Source organism: Streptopelia decaocto (genome assembly GCF_964273445.1).
Source record: "Streptopelia decaocto genome assembly, chromosome: 17".
NCBI classification, from domain to species: Eukaryota; Metazoa; Chordata; class Aves; order Columbiformes; family Columbidae; genus Streptopelia; species Streptopelia decaocto.
The window spans coordinates 6,279,805-6,301,039 of record NC_138672.1 but is presented as its reverse complement, the minus strand read 5'-3'; the positions used below and the strand labels follow the sequence as shown (position 1 = coordinate 6,301,039).

Sequence of the window (21,235 nt, the reverse complement as noted above, 5' to 3'; positions counted from 1 at the left end):
ATTTAAATTCAAAAAAAAAAAAAAAAAAAAAAAAAAGGAAGAAAATAAAAGAAAAAAAAAGCTTTAACGAGAACAAACGAGAAAACACACAAAACCGATGGTGAGAGGATGGGAGAGGGAGGGACCCGGGGAGGCAGCAAGCGGGTGGTGAGCGGTGAGGATGGATCTGGCCGGGGTGAGGTATTTCTGAGCAGAGCAGGGCTGTGTGCAGGGCGAGGTATTTGGGACAGACCTTGTTAACCTTTCCTGACGGTCGTTGGAAACCAACCAGCAGGCAGTAGTTAAAAAACCAAAGAATACACAAAGAGAGACTCACATATATTTTTTTTTTTCCTCAAAAAAATAAAATCCATAGTCCATATGAGACATGAAAACTCCAAACAGGCACTGAAGCGTTTCTGATACAGTACAGCTCCGATTACATTAATATTATTCCTTATATAGAATTAAAGATTATCATAATTATCCTCTTTAAAAAAAAAAAAAAATCCTCCAAATTTACATATAGAGACTAAATTTCTACAAAACTTAACAAAACAAAACCCCTCCAAGCCCGGCTGGGTTCTGGAACAAGGTACCATCATGTCAGTCTTGACAGAGGAGCCAGACAGAAGGGTTTGCAGAGCTGGGTTTAAATAGGAGCTTAGCCCAGGGAATCACTGCGCACAAGCCGTCGTGGACGCGACTACAACGAAACGAGTTACGTGACAAGCGACTCGAAATCAGCTGTTTCTGGGGCTCGGTGCCCCCAGACGAGCTGCATCCCTCACTCCCCTCCCAAAGCAGTGAAGTGCTGATTAGCAAAGTAAAAGCAGATTTGCTTTTAGAAACATCCTGTAAGTTACTTCGGACGCGGTTTGAGTTGTCTCGCGTCACTGGCATCCGCGGCGATTAAATGATCCCTTTCAAGGTGACTGTTTCTCTGATTTAGCTGTGGATTAAAACCGCCTCTCTTCCCAGAGAGATGGTCCGAGGGGCTTTTGTTGTTTTTTGGGTCTGTGGCAAGACACTGTAGCACCTTCACAACCTTAAATAAAGTCATATATATATAAAATAACACACTTTTTTTTTTTTTTAAGAGCACCAGAGATTTCACAGTGAGAGGTAGAAACGAATCAGACAAGCCCATCCTCTCTCTCTAGTTTAGCACCAATCTCTTCTTCTCTTCTCCTTCCATTCCCCCTCTTGGCTTCGGGACTCTCCCCAACCCCAGCACCACGCAGGAGAAGGGACGTGGATCGAATTCACCCACGGAAGGAGGAACGTAGTTGTTTGGTTTGTTTTTTTCTTTTTTTCCTTTTTTTTTTTTTTTCTTTTTTTAGCTTTTTGCTTTAAATAATATAATATATATATTTTTGTTTCTTTTAATATTGCACATCAAAATGCTTCCTGTACACAGAGCGGCCAGATTCAACTTGCAGCTCCGCCTGGGAGACCTGATGCAGCGCGTGGCCATCCAGAAGGCGACAAGCTCTGCGAGGGAAGCTCTTCTAATTACTTTTCAATGGAAAGAACATTTGGTAACCAGGTAAGACAAAATAGGGGGTGGGAGGGGTTGGGAGGGGTTGGGAGGAGGGGAAAACCCACATGCTGCAAGTTGCTTGAGGTTTCTCTCAATATTTTCTTTGGTCATGGGAAAAGCTTTGTGTGTGGAACCGCTTGCAACATCTAAGCCCCCTGATCCCTTTTCACTCTTCACGTCCTGACCCATACCCGCTTCCCCTACGTCCTCGTTATTCCTCCTTCCAAGAATCTGCTGCGTTGAGTAGAACGTGGGTTCTTTGAGACCTTGAGCCAAAGGCCAGTGCAAGAGTTGACCCAAAAGCTACAGCCCAGCTGTCCTTGCTGCAGAGAGGTGGGAGAGCCTGTGTGAAGACAGAGGCCAAACGTGGGGTCACAGCCTTGGAGCCCGGTTTCGGTGGCTTTGTTCAAAGGAAGCAGACGGGGCCGACCTCGAGGTGATATTGCTTTCCTGGCTCGGACGGGGGAAGGTTGTAGATGTTGACAATCGGTAGCTGCTGAGGGTCCTGTGTCCGAAACGAAAAGAGAGTCCGATGCCAGCGTCCATCCTTGATCTGTGCAGGGAGGAGGGAGAGAGAAAAAGCTGTTTAACTGGGGGATGGATCCTGCTGGAAAGGAAGGTGTTTCACAAAAGGTGTAAGCTTGAGAAACCCCGAGACCAGGGGTTGCCCTGTGGGCTGAGCAGCGCTGGGCTGCGGCTTAGGAAGTGTTTTGGGGAACCCTTTATCCAGGTTGAGCTGACGGAAACCCAGTTTGAAAGGGCATCGCCAAACGCAAATTCTGATGCAATGACCCCAAAATGCAAACACGAGGCTCATGGCTCAGTGTGGCAAGAGCCAAGGCCACTGGCTTCAGGTGGCAACTCCTCCTTTGGCCATTAACTGCTGCTACATGTGACAGAACTCTAGCATTTTTATTTTTTGCTTCTGTTTGAAGGTTATCGCTTAACAGAAGCTGCTATAGCACCCTGGACTGGAAAATTAAAGTGGTGACCAGGTAAACTAGAATTTTGAGGTTGTCCTACACAGGGACAGGAGTTGGACTCGATGATCCTTGGGTGTCCCTTCCAACTCACGACATTCTATGATTCTTCTCCCCCATTTTTTTGTAGAATAAGAACAGGTATAAGTTGAGCCTTGTGTGCTCTGGGTGGGTCCAGCCTGGTATTTCTCTCCACCTCTCCCCTCTTTCGCAGCACCGTACCTTGCAATCATCAGCTGCCACTTCTGGCCTGAGCTGCCCATCTGCCTCAAACATCTGCCCGTTCCAGGCCCTGAAGCGCAAAGCGTTTTCCGAAGGTCTCTCGGAGGAGCCGTCCCGCCAGACCGAGGTGTTCAGGCAGTGGATGGTGATGTGCTGCACCACCTCCGAGCTCAGGAGGCGGAGGAAGTTCATCTGGACTCTACCGATGTCAAAATCCAGCTGTGGAGGTGACAGATGTTAGGATGTACCCCCAGAGCGGGGCTAGTGGCGGGGTTAGGGATGGGACAGCAAAGGTGGGCCCTGTGCTCTGCTTTGGTCTGGAGGTGGCTGTGCACAGATGTCCAGAGCTGGACCTGGTGTGAGTGTGGCCATAGGGGCCAGACGCCAAGTCAATTTAGGAAGTTTTCATGAGGACACAGCAGGTCCTTTATTTTTCAGAGCAACCTGGCAGGTCCTTAAATAGGGGGAAAATAACATGCACTTTGAATTAAACACACACTTCTGTAAAGCAGCAGGTTCTAGTTCACCTGCAGATGAACCCAGACTTTGTTATTAATACTTTTGTTACAGGTGCTTCCTCATTAAAAATCTTGTAGCATTAACTTCCCTGGAAATTGTATATTTACGCTGACCTCACTTTTTCAGGTGGCAGAAAACAAAATGCAAGAGTGACCTGAACATAACTTATTTCATCAAAGCAGTTGGGAGCAGCATGTTTGCAAAATTACTGGCCTCTGTTAAGGTTACGGGTTAATTAAACATTGCTGGAAAAGCACTGCTTTGTCTTCACAAGAGTCAACAACAGCCTTAGGTGTATTTTTTAACTGCACGAGAGCAGTTCTGAGTGTTACAGCTGCACTGACTCTGCCCGGAGGAGAAACCAGTGTGCTGTGTCACAGTGCTCGGCAGCCCGTGTCCCGGAACAACACAGCCCTGGGTCAGCATTGCCTAACAGCCGTGTGGGAAATGCCGCGCTGGGGCCGCGCGGTGCGCACCTTGGAGACGGTGACGGGGCTGAGACACGTCTGCCCACCGTTGGTGAAGTTACAGGTGACCTGGATGGTGTCTGAGGAACAGCCAAGATTCGGGTCAATCCAGTAGGTACCTGAAGAAACGGAAGATTCGGGGATTAACAAGGACACTTTAAGCTTTTATGTGAATTAGAAAAGCTTTGATTTCTGCGTTACTGGTCGCAGGGGAGAAGACCAGTTTGGGCCATGTGAAACAGCCCTATGGAGGATGCACACTCAGGGCTTCCTACCATCATTCATCTTCTGTTCACAGTTCATGAGGTCTCGACAGATGCGTGCAGGGTTCTCCTTGGTTCCCAGGGGTCTTTTGATGCTCTGAATGAGGTTGCTGAGGTAGTGTAGAGTCTTAAAGATCTCCCCTCCATGGTCCAGCATGAGAAGGTCTGGATGTTGGTAACCCTGGAAAGGAGGGAAAGTCAGGTGCACTGTGGGGGGCACTGGGTGCTGCAGCCACAAGGGTTTTGGGTTTATTTGTGGGAAACGTCTGTGGACCGAAGACAGGCTGTACGGGCTGGGACCCGGCCAGTGCCAGCCCTGAAGCCCTGGCAAAGTCATGGTGGCAAAGTCTGGAGCTTCACAAACAAGCAAGACAACGGAACCACATCCTTTAACTAGATCTTTGCATGCATAAACCCCAGTGATTCCATGAGAACAGCTTTGTCTGTATAAACTTTAAGTGCACAGAAAGGACAGGTGATGCTGTGACCGTCCCCAGCCTCCAGCAAAGACCAGCGAGTTCAAAAGTATCCTCGTACCTCTGTCTTCAGTGCGATGTTCGAGTCAATTAGCGTCCGGAAAGCTGCCCCAAAGCCATCTTGTTGCTAGTGTGGGGTGAAAAAGATGGTAACTGAGATGGTTAGAAGCTGAACATGCCCTGATGCAAGCAAATGCTGCTCAGTCGAGGGCTGCGATTCAAGCATTGCTTTGCTAACGCAGCATCTCTTGCTGGACCTGAGCGTGTGTCTCCAGGGTCCCAGCAGGTCTTTCTGGATGTCCCATCAGCACCTTGGCTCTGCAGCACTTATTAGCATCATTAACAAACGTACAGAAAACGGCAACTTACAAATGAGGCTGGAATTCCTGGCGGTCCCTAAAAAGCAAAGGAACAAAAAAGGGCATCAGGTAGAAAGATGGGCAGTCACTATTGCAAATATATTAGTTCATGTTCTTTTGAAATCCTCTTTCCCCTGGAGTCCCTCAATGCAGATGAGTGAGAGAGGCAACAATACTGTCTCTATAAAATACCTGATGGTTTGGACTGAAGCACAAGAAACACTAGTCCATTCACACACACATCTTTGCATATGAGGGAATGGGGCTAAGCTATAAATTCCAGTGAGTGAACAGTCCCTCTGGAGACTATCACAGCAATAATTTTAGCTTGTTTGAATATCGTCTTTGAACTCTTTCCACATATACGTACCGGAGGGCCAGGGTGTCCTCGTGGGCCTGGAGGACCCTAAAGACAGAGTGACATCAGTTAGTGAAACATCTCCAGTTTGTATTTCAATTTTTCATGGTTGCCATCAGCATTAATCTGTTCCCTGTTGAAATCCTCCAGATTTTTCACATTTAATGGCATCTTTTCCCTCAAACCCTTCTGGAGACAGGAGGTGGCCTCATTTTATCCATCTCCTGACTTCGGGTGCATCTGTCTGCACCTGGTCCATTCCTACTGCATCCCTTGTTTCCAGCCTTTAGCTCCTTAACTATCATTAGTGCCACACCCACAGGTACTTATCACATTCCCTGTACTCACAATTACCCACCCCGCAGCTTTCCATTTGCTAAAGCCACTGTTCTATTTAAATGCAAGATACTAGTTAGAAAAAATGATGTTGAATACTTACCCTTGGACCTTGCAGACCCTGCAGGAAAGGGGAAAAAAAGAAGGTGTCAGAAGATGCTCATTAATGAACTAAAATCTCCCTGTACAGCCTTGTGTTGTTCCCAGTGTGCCTGCATAAGGGCTGGGTGCTGCATGGGAAGGACGGTGACAACAGGGGCCCAACAGCATCTGGCAATGGCAGGGAGGTTATTGCAGCAGGGGATGCTGATGGTCCCGACACCAGCAAACCCTCGCTCTGGGGCTGGGTCCATGGCGGTGGAAAATGGTGAGCAAGAGAAGCAGCAGCCTGGCTTGTTAGAAATGTACACTGGGATTTTTTTTGGTACCTGTAGGGCATTTGCTTACAGGAGGTCTCATTAGAAGAAGGTGTGAAAGAGCCTCTGCATGAGCCCCACAGCCGTGGGGCGCCTGGACCGAGCCCCTGCATGCAGGAACAACTACTGGGCACTAAAGGAAGCAGCTGGGAGAGCAGTGGGACCCGTGTTCTGGGTAATGAAGAGGATTAACAACATCCAGTACCCGCCCTACATCCCCTGTATGGTGAGAGCACAAAGGAGCTATGAGAAGGTGTAAAAGTCCATGAGACCCCACAAGAAGGGGACCAGAGGAAGAGCAGAAGGTGAGAAGGTGCCCCTGGCAGGGACAGCCTGTGGGTTTCTGAGCTGCCAGTCACCATCGTGTGTTCCCAGAGATGTCTGTGAGGTGTTAGCTTTTTGCCACGTAATTGGGCTAAATAAATGGAAATTGTAACAGCAGTGGGCGTCTATGTGTACATGTGGATGTATGTGCACATATGTGTGTGCACACATGTAGAGATGTGTATGTCTTGTCCTCGTGGAAGCCTGATGCCACCACGCTGAGCCAGAGCCCAGCACCACTCTTGGTTGCCCAGAGGGACCCCCTGAGCAGCAGGACGCACCCAGGGCTGTGGATCAGCACTCACCATTTCTCCGCGGCTGCCTTTGTCTCCCTTGGGCCCCTGTTAAAGCACAGAAGTGGCCATCAGGGTCAGCAACCTGCCCTGCAGCCACGTGCTGCCGCCCCCAAGCTTCTTGCAAGGACCTACATGCTTCTCTAAACAAATCAGCTCAAGTTGCCATAATGTCCCAGCCATCCCTCCCAAAAAAAAAAAATAGCCATTACTGGATATTTTGGCAATGTCTGAGTTCATCTTGCTGGTTTTCATCTCTGCTAGTAGCAGCCTCTGTACTGAACTCTGAGTAGGTTCACGGTCATGTTTTTACTAAGCACTGACCTGAACTTTAGTCTGTGTTCAGCAGCTTTGGCATTTTGGGGCATGGGGGGATTTTAAAACACTTGCCAGAATCAAGCTGTTTGCAGTTTAATATGTTTATCAGTTGGTTCCCCCACTTCAACCCTCCTCAGGCCAAGTTGCTTGGAAAATCTGCAATTACATTCTTGTCTTCTAGTCTGAGCCAATCTGTCAAAAAACTTGCGCTTAGGAAGAGTTGCTCCTCACTTCTGTGCTAATAATCTCTGTGCAACTATATATGCAGCCAGAGACTAAACCTACACTTATCTCAAGCTGCTCATCTCAAAGACAATTTTGTTTTCCTTGTTACAGCAGGACTTGGGATTTACTTATGCTCACCTCAAGCATCTTGGATCTCAAACATTCTGCTCTTCAAAAGAACATACAGGCAGAAAAAAGCACAGATACTTACTGGGCTTCCCATGGGACCCTGAATGCCAAGAGGACCGATAATTCCTTCTTTTCCCTAGAAAAGAAAAAAATACGTGTGAACTGTCACACGGGAACTGAGGGTCACTTTTACCACGGCAGACTCAGTCAAGACATCTCTTTGTTGCTTTTCAGCAACATGATCATGGTATTTGCTGTAGCTAAAATAAAACTGTTTCAAAATTCAGGTCCAAAGACACAAGCCCTCACAGTGTGGTGGTTACGACCCACGTAAAACCTCAGAAATTCCAGAAATAGAAAGATTTCGGTGTAGCCGAAGGGTTCTGTGCAGTGGTCACAGCAGTGTGAGTGTCTCTAAGGCAGAAGAGACTGGACACACGTGGTCACCCAGAGATGTGCTTGGGTGGCTCAGAGGTGGCACTGTGGCCGTGGTTTGTGCCAGGCAGGCGGTGAAGGGCGCACTGTGCTCCTTATAGCACTGTACAGCCTCACGGAAAGGAAGAGAAACCCTCCCAAACCAAACAAACGCAACAAAACCCACTCACCATGAGACCAGGTGGCCCACGTGGTCCCTGAATGCCTTTGAAACCAAGGTCTCCTGGGGGGCCCTGCAGGGAAAAGTGAGATGCCAGGTCCCCTAAGTAACCATATCACACTCTGATGCTCTCGCTTACAGCTCTGCGGCAAGGACAGAGGTGCTGCCTCTTGTGAATGGGAACGGGAAGGTCCAATTGTTTAAAAACTCTTTTCCCACTCCTGTTTTACAAGCCCTTTGCTTTCTACAGAAAACAAACGGGTCCCCCTCAATAAGAAGATTATATACTGACAAAATAAGTCTAAATTTCAAGTCAAGGCTCTCAACATTAGGGATGCATATCGGTGTCTCAGGTACAGATGGCTGATGCTGGAAATATGAGCGTCTGAAAGATGTTCAGGTGGTGGAAATAGCTCCAGGGTGAACACGACAGCGCCTTTCCCTCTATCTTCTACCCATTTTAACAGGAATAAGCTCCAACAAAGCATACATATAATAAATGCACACTCACTTAACAAATGAAGATGCATAACTAAAGAAAGTCGGAATCACAGTGTGATTTCAATATTTCTGCAGAGCTGCTAATAAAGTCCTTACAACAAGTATCGTATTGTCTGTGCCCAGTAAAGAGAGACGAGAAAGCAAACTGCTCACAGGGAACCTCTTACCTTCGGCCCAAACAAGCCCGCAATTCCTGGAAATCCCGCCTCGCCAAAGTCGCCCTGCAAATAACAGCCAAGACAAACACAAGGACAAGGAACAACAGTAAGTTCACATCAAACAGTTGGTCACTCGAAGACACGCCAAGAGCTCAGCAGCTTCAGAGCAAGAGGAATCCATTAGGATTCTTCAGGCTGGACTGATGAGAAATAAGTATGAAGAAAACTGAAGAACTTCAGAAATATTGGGCTAGAAGTAACACCAGAAGGCCTCATAGATTACTTAGATCTCACAGACTAAGCCTTTTTGCCCCCCAAATGGGAGGCATACCCACACCAGATCTACCAGATGCTTGTCTAGCTTGGACCCCTATCAGCAGAAGCAGGATGGAGAACATCCAACTCTGAGAGTGATCCTGGAAGTTCACGCTGCAAAAACCAGTCTCAAATCTCTTAAAAGCAAACCTTTTATTTCTAATACCAACTGGACTGACCCACTAAAGGGTCATTTCAAACTATGCTCATTCAAGCTGTCAAAAAAGTGCATGTTCCTGCAACATAACCTCCCACTCAAACCCAGAAAAACTGCATATCCCCTAATTCTTTTCCTTTTGAACCCTGCAGTGATTTTTTCTCAATTTCTAAAGAAAAATAATAATAAAATATTTGGAAGGCCATCAAGCTTGGATTAGCACATAGCATGCACTCTGAGAATTAAAAAGGAAACAACACCACATTGGGTAGTGTCCTTACATAAACACCCTCATTTCACCACGTTTGAGATGTAGGACCTTTGATACTTCTGGGCTTCTCGGATGTCAAAATGCAAAATGATTCAACATTAAAAAAAAATAAAGGTCAGAAACATACACCAGATGATTCATCTACAGCCTTAGGAACATCGGAGATGGAAAAGGCTTGTTTGGACTCTCGGCAGGACTATGTGACCCGTGCTGGATTGTACTTTACGGGTTGTTTTACAATATCTTGTTCAGCCCAGATGCACATGACTCAAGCGATGGGGTTTCCACCACCTCTATTCCAAGGCTATTCCAGAGTCAGTCTGGAGACCTCACTGTAGGGAAGGTTTTCCTGCCACGACAGTGAGAAATTTATTGGCAAGGAAGGGCTTGGTTGGAATCGATGGAGCGTAAGAAACTTTCCAAAAATTGATTTAACTGCCCATTTATGGATCCTGGAAAGGAAAACTGCTACTAAGGGAGCACTAAGGTCTTCCCTGCGTTAGGAGAACCAATCAAGCCCTATTTCCAGGGGAATTTTGGGCAAAAGTGAATGTGAAGTCAGAAGGGTTTAAATGCCACGAAGTCACCTCAGGTCAGGGGACCTGATCACCAGTTACAGCAAAGTGGGCAATGGCAAAACTGGGCAAATGAACCTGCCACATGTGGAAACATGAGGCAGAATGGTATTATTATTGTGTTGTTGGCTACTATCTTTCAGCTTGAATATTGCCACCACAGAGTTTTATATAGAACATACAAACAAATATATTTTAATCAAGGTAGTTGGGGTTTATCTTGTCCCTTGTTTTGTATTAGTCCTAATCTCTCTTTTCCTTGTGTTAGTTTTACATCTGTGGCCTAACTAGACCCTCTGATGCTAATCCCAATCTAAATATAATAGTTTAAGTATTGTTGGGTATTGGAACGGGCTGCCCAGGGCAGTAGTGGAGTCACCATCCCTGGAGATGTTTAAAAGACGCACAGATAAGGTTCTTAGGGACATGGGTTAGTGGTGGACTTGGCAGTGCTGGGTTAACGGTTGGACTCAATGATCTTAAAGGTCTTTTCCAACCAAAGTGATTCTATGATTCTACTCTCAATACATCTTCAGGCTGATAAAGCGTAACACATCAGTGCTAAACTGGGTAATCCCACCAGGACAATAAATAAAAGCAGTAAGGATTAGGAGCCTGCCCTGGAGGAAGGTGCAGGAATTTAACGTCTGCTTTGACCACGGGCTTTTGGTGTTTCTCCCACCGTGTGCTTGGGGTGAGGTCTGACCAGCTCTGTCCACCACTCACAGGCTGTCCCTTGGGTCCCGGATCGCCAGGGCTCCCGGGAAGGCCCGTTCCTCCTGGTGTTCCTCGCTTCCCCGTTTGGCCAGTCTGTCCAGGCAATCCTCTTTCACCCTAAAAATAACAGAATTCAAGCAATTCCAAAGGACAAGAGCTAAATATAACAACACTCAGCTGAAATAGCCATAGATGGAAAGCTGGAAAAGAGTGGCTCCTTGGGATAAGGACTGTGGTTTCATCAGGAGATGCCTCAGGTCTGCCGGGGCGGGTTGTCACAGGGTGCACAGTGTGACACCAGCGATGGGCACGGCTGGGTCCCCTCCTGCAAAGCAGGAGCTTCAGCAGAGCTGTCCTGCCTGCATCAGGGGATAAGGACAGCAAGGGGGTAAAATATCTTGTTTGCACTTCTGTAGGTTGTCTGTCCTGCCCTGCAGTTTCTCACAAACTCTTCCCCCCAGCAGGCTAGCAATTGATGATTAATCCACTTAAAATGTGGAAGACGTGCCAAGACTTCAGCTAGAGGACTTCAATCCTGAGACTACAGAGCCAACATTTTCCCCAGCACCAACTCCACAACTTAAGGACAAGAAAGGGGCTTCTGAGACCCTGCACCACACTTTGCTCCTCTTCTTCTTCCCTTGCCAGGAAGAGCAAATGCCCCAGTTACTCGAACTGGGATGAACTGGGAGAGAGGAGCAAAAGCAGCAAGAGCCTGGGATGGTCGAGCAGCTGGAAAAAGGGCAACAAATTTCCCCAGAGCCAGGGTACGAGTCTGTCACAGTGACACAAGGGTCTTTCAATCTTTTCTGGTAGCAGCCTGCCATTCTACCCAAGGCAGCTGGAGGGCAGCAAGTGACAGTTTAAGAGTGATGTGTTACGGGAGGCATAATTTAAATCAGACCTGATAACCTCTTCAAACCCAGCTGGAGTCTTCCCATTTACAGAGTCTCTCTACAAACGGCTGAATAGCTCTTGGTCCAGTTTAGATCCTGTAGCCAACCTGGACCAGGGCAAGGACCAGCAAGAAACCTCAAGGTCACTAAAGCAGCCTGTCCCCGCTGCCACCCAGAGCGATGCCCAAGCCCATACCAGTTCCACTGTTCCAGTCCAGTAAATATACGCTAAACCCCAAGCAGCACAGATTTCCCTTCAGCAGTTCAGGCCTTGCAGGGCAGCAGCTGGAGGACACCCGAGTTTCCTCTGGAGTTGTCCATCCTGGACATCCTATAGGCAGGCTGTAGCAGTTTCTTTGCAACTTCTCCAAAACCATGTTTTTTTTTAGCCAGGTTTCTAACGAAACAAGGCTAAAGTGTTTGTGGTGTGGGTATGCGTACCTGTAGGCTCCTGAGCTCAGTGAACTTTGACAAAGGAGGAAAGGTCTCTGGGACATTTGGTCACTGTGAACATCATGAATATGCATGGATGGATGAGGAGAAATAACTACTGAACCTCCATCTAAGTCAAAGATGGCAGCAGGACCTGAGACTTTATTAGACCGTGGAGAATCCAAGCTCTAGAGACAACAGGCTCACAGACTGGGTTGCTTATAGCAGTATCTTGGGGAGTCAGAAACTCACCTTGAATCCTGGTGGTCCCTGTGCCCCAGGGAGTCCTGGTATGCCAGGGTTCCCTCTTTTGCCCGACATCCCTGTCACACCTTCTTCCCCATCATCACCCTGCTCTCCCTAGAAAAGAATCACAGAAGAGGTTATGAAATAAGAGGCTCTTTCAACCTCTGCACCACTTCTGGGGGGACAGTGGGGTGGTGTGATCCTGCCCTCCGCAAGCACCATGGTGCATGGGTGGATTTGCAGAGATGTATAGAGAAGTCTGTGCATGCAAGTATCTGTCAGGCTAGAAATGCCAGTTTATTTACAGACTTGGCCATGCAAAGGCAGCTGCTGCCTCTACGTGCATGTGAGATATGAAGGGGAGCACGCGATCTGCTCTGGGGACACGTAAACTGGAAGATCTATAGCTGGACTACATCTATTTCTCCTGTACTACCTTTTAGTTTTCCAGCTCCTAAGTTGCATTTGCTGTTGATGCTCTAAGGTTACAACTGCAAACTCACCAGCATCCCGGGCACACCGTCCTTCCCCGGCACTCCGTCCACTCCGGGGGCACCTTCTTGGCCCTGCCTTCCCACCACTCCTCGAGGACCTGGTAGCCCAAGGATGCCCTAAAATCACAAAGGTGTTAGTGATGGAGCTCCTGGACAGCATTTGCTGGAGCAGACAATTGAATTTTTACCTACCGGTGAGCCTCTGCTCCCAGCACTGCCCCGTGCTCCTTGCTTTCCTTTTTGACCCTGCAAGTAAAATAACAAAGACGTCTAAAATTGCAGCAGTTCTAGCACAGCTCCACTCGGGACCCTGACTTCAGAGTGTGCTTTTGGATAATGGTTGGAAAGAGTTTCATAAAAAGGAGATTTATAAAGTCCGTTTCTCCAATGATGGGGAATGAACTGCTATTTGGTTTTATTACCAGTGGTTCTTTGTGTGTCTTCAGCGTTTTAGGGCAGAAACGAATAGCTAGAAGGCAAGGACCTACATTTTTCCTAATACAGAGCAGATGAGGACAAATAAAACAGGATGAACTCGAGGGAGGACTCAGTGCACTGGCAAACATTAGAACAAGATGCTTAAAACCTGCGTCCTCTGTCAGTTCACTGACAGCATAGTGTTGAACCAAGGACCCAGCAAGTCTTCTGCAGGACGGTCAGTAAGGGTTTTTCTCTGTGAAGTAGTTCCCTCTATTTTGGAAACTTAACGGAAATGAAAAGCGTATCTTGTGTCTAAAATTTTCAATACTGCTTCATGAATAAAGACATAAATGAAATACTCCTGAGGTTTATTAGCTGTAAAAAGGATTAATTTCTGCAGAATGAATGGAAAACTCAGCGTCATCACCTTCACTAGGGCTCTCTTAGTGAGGTCACGTACCAAAGAGCTTTTAAATTGAAGCATTGCATTTTCTGTGCATTGTTTCTCCATCTGCAGAGGAGCAGGCAGACCAGCTACATGAAAGAAATACTCCTGGGGATGCTTCCTCTGCTATTCATTAGACCCAAGGGCAGTTCCAGATTGTCCATCGATGGGTACAGTTTATTTATCTCATCGCCTGGTACGCTTTTTGCCAAGAACACCTACTGTAAGGTTAAACTGTCTTCTGGCATTACCCCAGGAGGGTCAGATTAAAAATCCTGACATCTGCCAAAAGGGAGCAGGAATTTGCTGAGTACTGAGGTCACATACTTACATTTTAGCAAATAAAGTCCCCAGTCTGTGAGACTAATTAGCAAGCTGCCAAGATGTGGAGGTAGGAGTAGGTATGAGGTGCCCCAGTGAACCCTGAAGGACCCATGTGTACTGTATTTTCTTGCTCAATAAGGGTAAGAAGTTAGAGGGACTCCTCCAAGAAACATAGGAACTGCATGGATAAATGGACTCCAAATTTGGAAGGTTTCAAGCCAGAAAAGTATACAGTTCAAGTGAAAGAGACACTTGCCTGGCTCAGACCTCCTCAGGGACAGAGGAACCAGCTGTAGCTGGAGGCACCACAGACGGATATGGGAAAGAGACACAACCCATAGCACTGACTGAGGACCTGCCCAAGATTCACCCATCACGCTGGAGCTGGGATGGTCTTGATCTTCTCCAGCTTCACAAAGCCAACAGGCTATTGGCCTTGGGCACTCAAATACATGTTTACAGCCCTCCCACTAGGTTCTCCACAGACTTTCAAGCTGTAGACCATAGGCCAAATCACACATGCTGGGGAATAAACATGAGAGTCCTCTTAATTAGACATTTTCTTTAAACTTGGGACACTATAAATCCACCCTGCTGAAACCTACCACATCACCTTTGGATCCCTTTGCTCCTGGCTGGCCTGGTGGTCCAGGATTCCCCTACAAAACATAAGCAAGAAAAATCTGCTTGAAATTCTCTTCTGGCAGTATCTTGCACGAAGTACAAAGAACGGCTTTTTTTCGTGCCCTAACAACACTGACCGTATGGAAACAATTCAGGGGAACAGCCTGTGCTCAGACAAACCTCCTGGGGAAAAAGGAGCAAGGAACTGTCTCCAGAGAGCGTTCACCAGGGTGTCAATTGGAGAAGAAGCAATGCTACCCCCTCGCTTGGGTGGCGTTTGTATTCGCGGAAATCATTCACTAAATCCCAGATGGTGCCTGGAAAACTGTGCTGAGATGTGGGCAGGAAAGAACCTGCCTGTGAAAGGTGCTGCAGAAACCCCATGCAGAAAGAGCCGTTTATACAGCAACTGCATCTTTAGTGTTGGTTCCACCTCCCTTTGGGATGCTGCAGCTCTTTCCTTGGTTTCACCTGGATGACAGGTATTAAAGAGCTGCCTATGGAAGAGTAAAGCGTAGAGGATGTTTCACTGCTCTCTTACTGGCCTCTTCCCCATCACACACGTCTCCACCTTTTCTTCTGGCCATCCAGGTTTGTGCTTTTGTTGTTGTTGTTTTGTGTGTGCGTGTGTGTGTGTGTGTGTATTTGTGTCAAGGGCAATTTCTGGACTGAAAGAAAAGGTAAGGACGGACACACCTGCAGAGCCCTCCTTCTTCACCTTGTTCCTGAGCCATATGTTTCTAATGGCTCTTTACTAAAGACAATCCAAAGCTCCTGCTCATATCTGAAACACATCTGAGGGGCTACCAGGCTACCACCCCTCAGAATACATTACACCCACTGGGGAATCAGCCGCTCTACCCGTTTCTAGGTCATGTGACAGAGCACTAAGATTTCACCCCAAAATAGAATTTGTTGTTCTTCCCAGCAGACCTACAAAGAATGGGAATCGATTCAGCTTCATTTCGCAATACAAACTACATTAATGTGCTGCTGCCCTCACAGTTGCAATTGTCACATATACAAACTAGACACTGGCATATACAGCAAGGGAATAACAAGTCCTTCACTTAAATTTGGATTTAATTTAGTCTTTCATAAATGCACTGGTTTGACAGGAGGGACACCATGCAGGCAGAATAACATGGTCTTGCTGCACACTGGACCAGCTCTCACCACTTCTGCTTCAGACCCTTCCACTATCATTGTCGTCTCCCACTGCCCATCTCCCAGGATTTCTAGTCCCTCTTGGATCATTCAGAAAAGACAGTTTTGGGAATGGGCTTCTGGGAATGCCCCCTGTTCCATCACCCATTTATTAGTCTCATCTCAAAATGCCCATTCTATAGGCCTGGCTTATGGAAATGCACACTTTGCATTTCAGAGCTCACCAAATATTCCCTCCTGCAGCCCTTCCTCTCCTTCTCCTTTTTTGCATCTGTTATTCACATACACATGACATTGGATAGCTTACAGAAAAGCGGTGTCTCTTACCGGTAAGCCTTGCTGTCCAGGTTTTCCTCTTTCTCCATCAAGCCCTTCTTGACCCTGAAATAAAGAGCAGAGAAGGAAACGTGTTTGTTCTTGGGTACTTTTGTGGCAATAGGAAACAAAAATGGACGGGACAGGAAAAGATACACATATGCATACCCGCAGCATTCACCTAAGTGAACAGCTGGAGACTGCTGTCCTACAAAATAAGGCAGTAGTGCTGCTACCCTGGTGAATTTAAATGTTAATAATTCATAACCTTTGCTTTTGAGAGAAATGCCGGTAAGGTTTTGGAAACTTCCAAACCTTCAAGTTAATAAAGCAGTTGACAAGGGACAACAGTAGATTACAAGTTGTGATTACTGGGCAAAAAGTAGATCTCCTGTGGGCTGATGCCAACTGGAAGCACTTCCCCAAGGCAAACATTTCTGAGTCATGTATTTAAAATAAGACTTACAGGATAACCAGGGTCTCCAGGCTCCCCTCGATCACCTCTGTCACCAACAGGGCCCTACAACAACACAATAAAGACTTAAGGTGGATGTGAACAATCTGTCATCTGCAATATCTCAATGGCTTGTGCATGTTCTACAAGTAATGAAACAACCCAACTAATCCACCTGCAAAAATCGGGCCAGGATTGATTAGAGAAGGGATTTAATATCTTACTCTGTCTCCAGGTGGTCCCTGTGGGCCTTCTACCTTCCCGTCATCACCTTGTTCTCCCTGTGAATAAAAACCCTGGTATTAATATAGGCAGCAGCTTATATGGCAGATACTTCTGTACAGACCCGATCCAGCCCTCTCACATCAAAGCTTCTGTTGAATTTACTAACTTCTAAACCAAAGAAAGTCTAAATGATGTTTCCCTCCCCACAACCTGCAGTACACTAAACTCTTCACATTGTTTCTCTGGTTACTTTGGTGGTTGTTTTTTTTCCCAGTCCAACTGTCCTCCCTAAGAATCCAGGTGCAAGGAAGTTATTTTCAATAATTCCTAAAACTAAGCAAGAAGCATGTAATTAGTACAATATGGGAAACAACTCTCTGCCTCTGAATTTTATTGCCAACAGTCAAGCTAAACTCTTTAATGAAACATTTCTCCACCCTCATTGAGTGCTGCCTGGGCTGTCGGGGGACTAAGGGTGGTCTGGATGTGCTCCCTGGCTGGGTGCCACCACCATGGGCTTGTGTGACAATGGACCAGGTGAGAGGGTCAGACACACACCCGCTGGCCCAGCAGCCCCGCTCCTCCATGGGATGCTCCACAGCAAGAGCTCAGAGCTCACGGTTTGGCTGGTAGATAACATCACCCAGTGTATTTATAACTGAGGTCACTCCAAAACATCCACGGAGAGATCCCTCAAAACTTAATGCAGACACTGTCTTTTTCAATTCTGTGGTATAAGTCACTTGGGGTCATGGTGTCCTATTTTCTCTGGAGCCTCACTCAGAGACGGCTGCTTCTTTGCTCCCCACAGAAGGCAGCAACATTCCACCTCCTCCGGGTTTTGGCTACTTCATATCACTGAGATTCTGGCACTCTGGCTCCTTGGGATGGACATGTCTCAGAGCTTCTTTGATGTAGCTACTGGAGAGAGGAGGTCTGGGGGCTTCTGGCACAGTGGAGCTGCTGCCTTTGGACTGCTTGGGGTGCTCCTAGAGCTCTGAATATCCAAATCTGCATACCTATGCAGTGTCAAGTGTTTCACAGACTTGTGCATTTCTCAGTGGTTGCACCAGCCCTTTCTGGCATATTTCTGACCATCTTGGACTTTTTCTCCGGGCTACTCTCATCTTCTGTTTGAGTCGCAGCTGCTGATGGTAAAGGTGCTTGGGAAATTTCTCAGTGAACCTGCCCCTCGGAAAAGGCACTTGGGGTGCTTTGCTCATACATGACGTTTGGTCACGACACATCTGGAGCAGTGACTAACCCTCAGAGAAAGAACTCGGATAGTGGAGCCAACAGCTTCTTTTCCGCAGGAACTGGGTCATGGCTTGGACTCAGGGCTGTGCCTCTGCTCAGAGACACGCAAACCCACGCTGACTTCTCACGGGCTGTATTGACATTTACAGCTTGGCAGAATGAGGCTCAAGATTTGGCAAAATCTCTTGCAGTTAACCTCAGCGGGTATCAAAGATCTCCGTGCAGATCTCCACATTACATGCTTGATGACAGTGGCATTTTCTTTGTCTGCTGCTGCGACATTTGTTGGACTAACATTGCCAGGGTTACATGCATGCACACAGGTCGCAGTTAGATTGTCCTTAAGACATTGTCTGCTGGGTGGTGAACTCCAGCAATACTTGTCTGGGATTTTTGGGAGGAATCATGGTAGAAGAAATATAGAGGAAGAAACTGTGCCAAGATGGCTTGAGAATACAGAACTGAGCAATACGGGTGGAGAAGTTTGGGTGGCAGAGTAGAGAGAAAGTAAGGCCTAACAGGCTCTGCCAACAGTTTCCAGCGCTACTGAACTTGCTGGTTGAAGTGAGCAGCACAACACCTGGCAACTGGTTTGCTTTATAACCACTATCGAAGGAATGTAGGATAGAAGAGAAACAGAGTCACTGTTTTTAAGTCTCAGGGAAAAAAATAAATAGTCCCAGTGTATGTATTAATATGCAGGAGCCTTGACACTGGTTTCTTCTGCTCAAATAAGATGCAAAGACCTTGCCATTTGGGAGCTGAAATGAGCACAATGAACTCAAAGAAAGCTCGTAATTCTGAGGACCCATGAAGAGCATCAAGACTCTCAGACTTTCTCCCCAAAGCTGAGTTGTAGCTTTGTGTCCCCTTCGAGTCTAATTCCCACCTTTGTCCTTTGTCTTCTGAGAAAATCCTGCAGGACCGGTCAGCTCTAGGACTGCGAGAATGAGCTTCTCCAGGACTTCCTGGTGCCTCAGCTGCTCGAGGGGGAGATGAAAGGTCTGCGCTAATTCTTTGGAAAGTTGCAGTGAAAAAAAAAGTCAGAGTAAAGGGCAGCAAAGTAAACATGTTGGGATACAAATGGAAAATGCATGGAGAAGAAGGGAAGGCTTGTTGTTGTTGGCTCCTGTCCCAAAGTGAGATACACCAGTTTGTAATTTTTAAAAGGATCCCATCTGGACTGCTTTAAGCAGCTGCCAAGTGCGGGCGTCTGCTCTGAGCAAGGCCTCTTTGAGGAGCTGTGAATGTATTAAATGTGGCGGGGTAGCTGGTTGGTATGGCACAAGGAGCTGGATTCCACAAGAATGCCTCTCACCAAGCTTCTTCTGTGGAAAAGGGAAGACCTTCCCCACCATTATACATCCTCCCTCTTCAGCACCGAGCTAGGTTTACCACTTTGTTTAAAGCTCACAGAGCAATCATGGTCCCATTTTTGCTTCCTCTTCATTTCTGAGATTCAAGCTTCCATTTTCATGTTTGCACGCGTGCACGAGGTTACAGATGTCCAGCGAGCAGGAATCTGTCTGTCTCTAGGCTGAGATCCTGGCAACTCTTGGAAAATAAGAAGGAAGGATATATAAAACTTGGATGCAAGAGGTTTTATGAAGCACCTGGGTGCTGCAGAAGATGGTGCTGGAGGCTCAGCACCCAATGTTGTGATCTCCTTCAGCTGGAGCTGCTCTCCAGCAACGTGCTAGCAGACCTGCTGACCTTCCAAGGAAGATGTGAGATGCAGTGGTCAATGGTCATTAACAGATTCTCAGCAGGATGCATTACATGCTTTGGTGTCTTCGTCAGGCTTTGCTTCGGATACTTGCATGTAGAATTCGCTTAATCATCAGTGCCGCTGTGCTCTTATAACACAAGATCTGTGTTACCTCTGAGGAGTGTTACCTCTTCTAGTGTTCATTTGCAGAATATTTTGTTGGCGAAGGGCAGAGTGCTTCATGGAACACTTCAGATTATTAATTTGAGGACTGGTTGTGCTTGGTTCACACTTGCCACTCCCCACATGGCCACTCAGAATATACCTGCTGAAGTGTGCAAGAGCAAGAGGTGCAGCTTGGGAAGTGGATGGGGCAGTGTGGGAAAGGCTGAGGGTAGAGAGGGGATTCAGCAAGGCAGCGACGGAGCTGCAGAGCAGCAGGAACATCCTCGGCTGTTCCTGTGCCATGGGTATATTTCAGCAGCAGAAAATGAGAGAAAAAAAGCAGCACGACCATTGTTCAACCCCAAAGCAAAATTTCTGAGGCATGTCAATGTCTTGGTGGAACACAACCCTGCCCCACCGTGAGTCTCCAGGCACAGACTGCAGCGTGGACAGGGTGTCCTGACACCCCGAGCCTGACCCAAAAGGCCATATTCAAAGCACAGACTTGCCCTTGGGACCTCTGTCTCACAAACTTCTTTCATAAGCAACGAAGCTCCTGCTTGCACACATACGGCTGCAATCACACCCCTGTATGGAGGGAAAACCGAAAGTTCTCTTGGGGATGGGGCGGTAGGATATGAGCAAAAAAGAGCTCATGCATCGTTCCTCTTCCTGGGGACTGACCAGTCCCAATTACTGACCAGTCCCAATTAACCACCTCTTCCCTTCCCGCACGGGGGGAGGGAGCATCGCTGCCGCTACTGGAGGCACGTGAGGGGCTCCGGCGCACGGCCTGCGCGGCAGCGCCAGCTGGGCCGGCCTCGGCGCGGAGCAGCCAGATCCAGAGACAGGAAACCATTAAGGCGTGAGTCACTTCTCCAGCCTGAACTGGTTACGGCTGCGCTGACTCAGCAATAAGGGGGAAAAAACACAAGGGGGAAGCGGCCGTGGAAAGAGGGCTGAGTCAGGCCAGCTGCGGCAAGGGGGCTCGTCGAGGGGTGGGGGGATGAGCGAGGTGAGGGGGTGGCAGGCGGTGAGGAAAATGGAGCAAGGGCAACGGGGAGGAGAAGAGTTCTGCCTCACAACGTGCTATTTAAGCACAGACAGGCAGCTTGCTGAAGATCAGCTCATTCGTGCAGGGTGTTATTCTGACTTGAGCACAGAAAGCTACTGGTCTGATTTCCTTTGGCTTGGGGATTGAGCAGAATTTATGCAGATGCAGGGAAAACATGTCCCTGGAACGCATGCTGCTCAGCCACCAGTGCAAGGGTGCGTGGTGAGTGGAAAGCATCTGCTGGTGGCACAGCTGTCCTGGTGCTGATTTACCAAAGTAAAACTGCCACAGGAGTTACGTAGGTGTCTTTAGAGGAGGCACCTGTGCCCCTGCTGCAGGCAGAGGAGGAGAGCACCGACGCATGGGTGTTATGGCAGAGGGACAATCATCAACACGTCAGCTCAGCTTCCATGCCCACGGAAGACAAGATGGTTAATCTCTGCGAACTTACCTTTTCCCCCTTTGGTCCTGGTGGTCCAATTGGCCCTGGCGGTCCCGTGTGTCCCTGTGGAG

At 47.6% G+C, this 21,235-nt stretch overlaps 1 protein-coding gene across 1 annotated transcript in view; it reads right to left on the bottom strand.

Moving 5' to 3' along the window:
- Positions 1-1,788: 1,788 nt before the first annotated feature.
- The window catches only part of COL27A1 (collagen type XXVII alpha 1 chain), a 145,628-nt gene continuing 126,181 nt past the window's right edge, over positions 1,789-21,235 (bottom strand). Inside the window, exons 41-61 of the mRNA XM_082067769.1 lie at positions 21,174-21,227; positions 16,538-16,594; positions 16,326-16,379; positions 15,872-15,925; positions 14,359-14,412; positions 12,757-12,810; positions 12,574-12,681; positions 12,077-12,184; positions 10,506-10,613; positions 8,471-8,524; positions 7,813-7,875; positions 7,290-7,343; positions 6,548-6,583; positions 5,606-5,623; positions 5,179-5,214; positions 4,819-4,845; positions 4,511-4,576; positions 3,986-4,154; positions 3,720-3,829; positions 2,725-2,943; positions 1,789-2,075 (exon numbers count right to left, since the gene is read on the bottom strand). Coding sequence (XP_081923895.1) covers positions 1,929-2,075; positions 2,725-2,943; positions 3,720-3,829; positions 3,986-4,154; positions 4,511-4,576; positions 4,819-4,845; positions 5,179-5,214; positions 5,606-5,623; positions 6,548-6,583; positions 7,290-7,343; positions 7,813-7,875; positions 8,471-8,524; positions 10,506-10,613; positions 12,077-12,184; positions 12,574-12,681; positions 12,757-12,810; positions 14,359-14,412; positions 15,872-15,925; positions 16,326-16,379; positions 16,538-16,594; positions 21,174-21,227 — 1,650 coding nt within the window. The 3' untranslated portion in view covers positions 1,789-1,928. The remainder of the gene's footprint in view (positions 2,076-2,724; positions 2,944-3,719; positions 3,830-3,985; positions 4,155-4,510; positions 4,577-4,818; positions 4,846-5,178; positions 5,215-5,605; positions 5,624-6,547; positions 6,584-7,289; positions 7,344-7,812; positions 7,876-8,470; positions 8,525-10,505; positions 10,614-12,076; positions 12,185-12,573; positions 12,682-12,756; positions 12,811-14,358; positions 14,413-15,871; positions 15,926-16,325; positions 16,380-16,537; positions 16,595-21,173; positions 21,228-21,235) is intronic.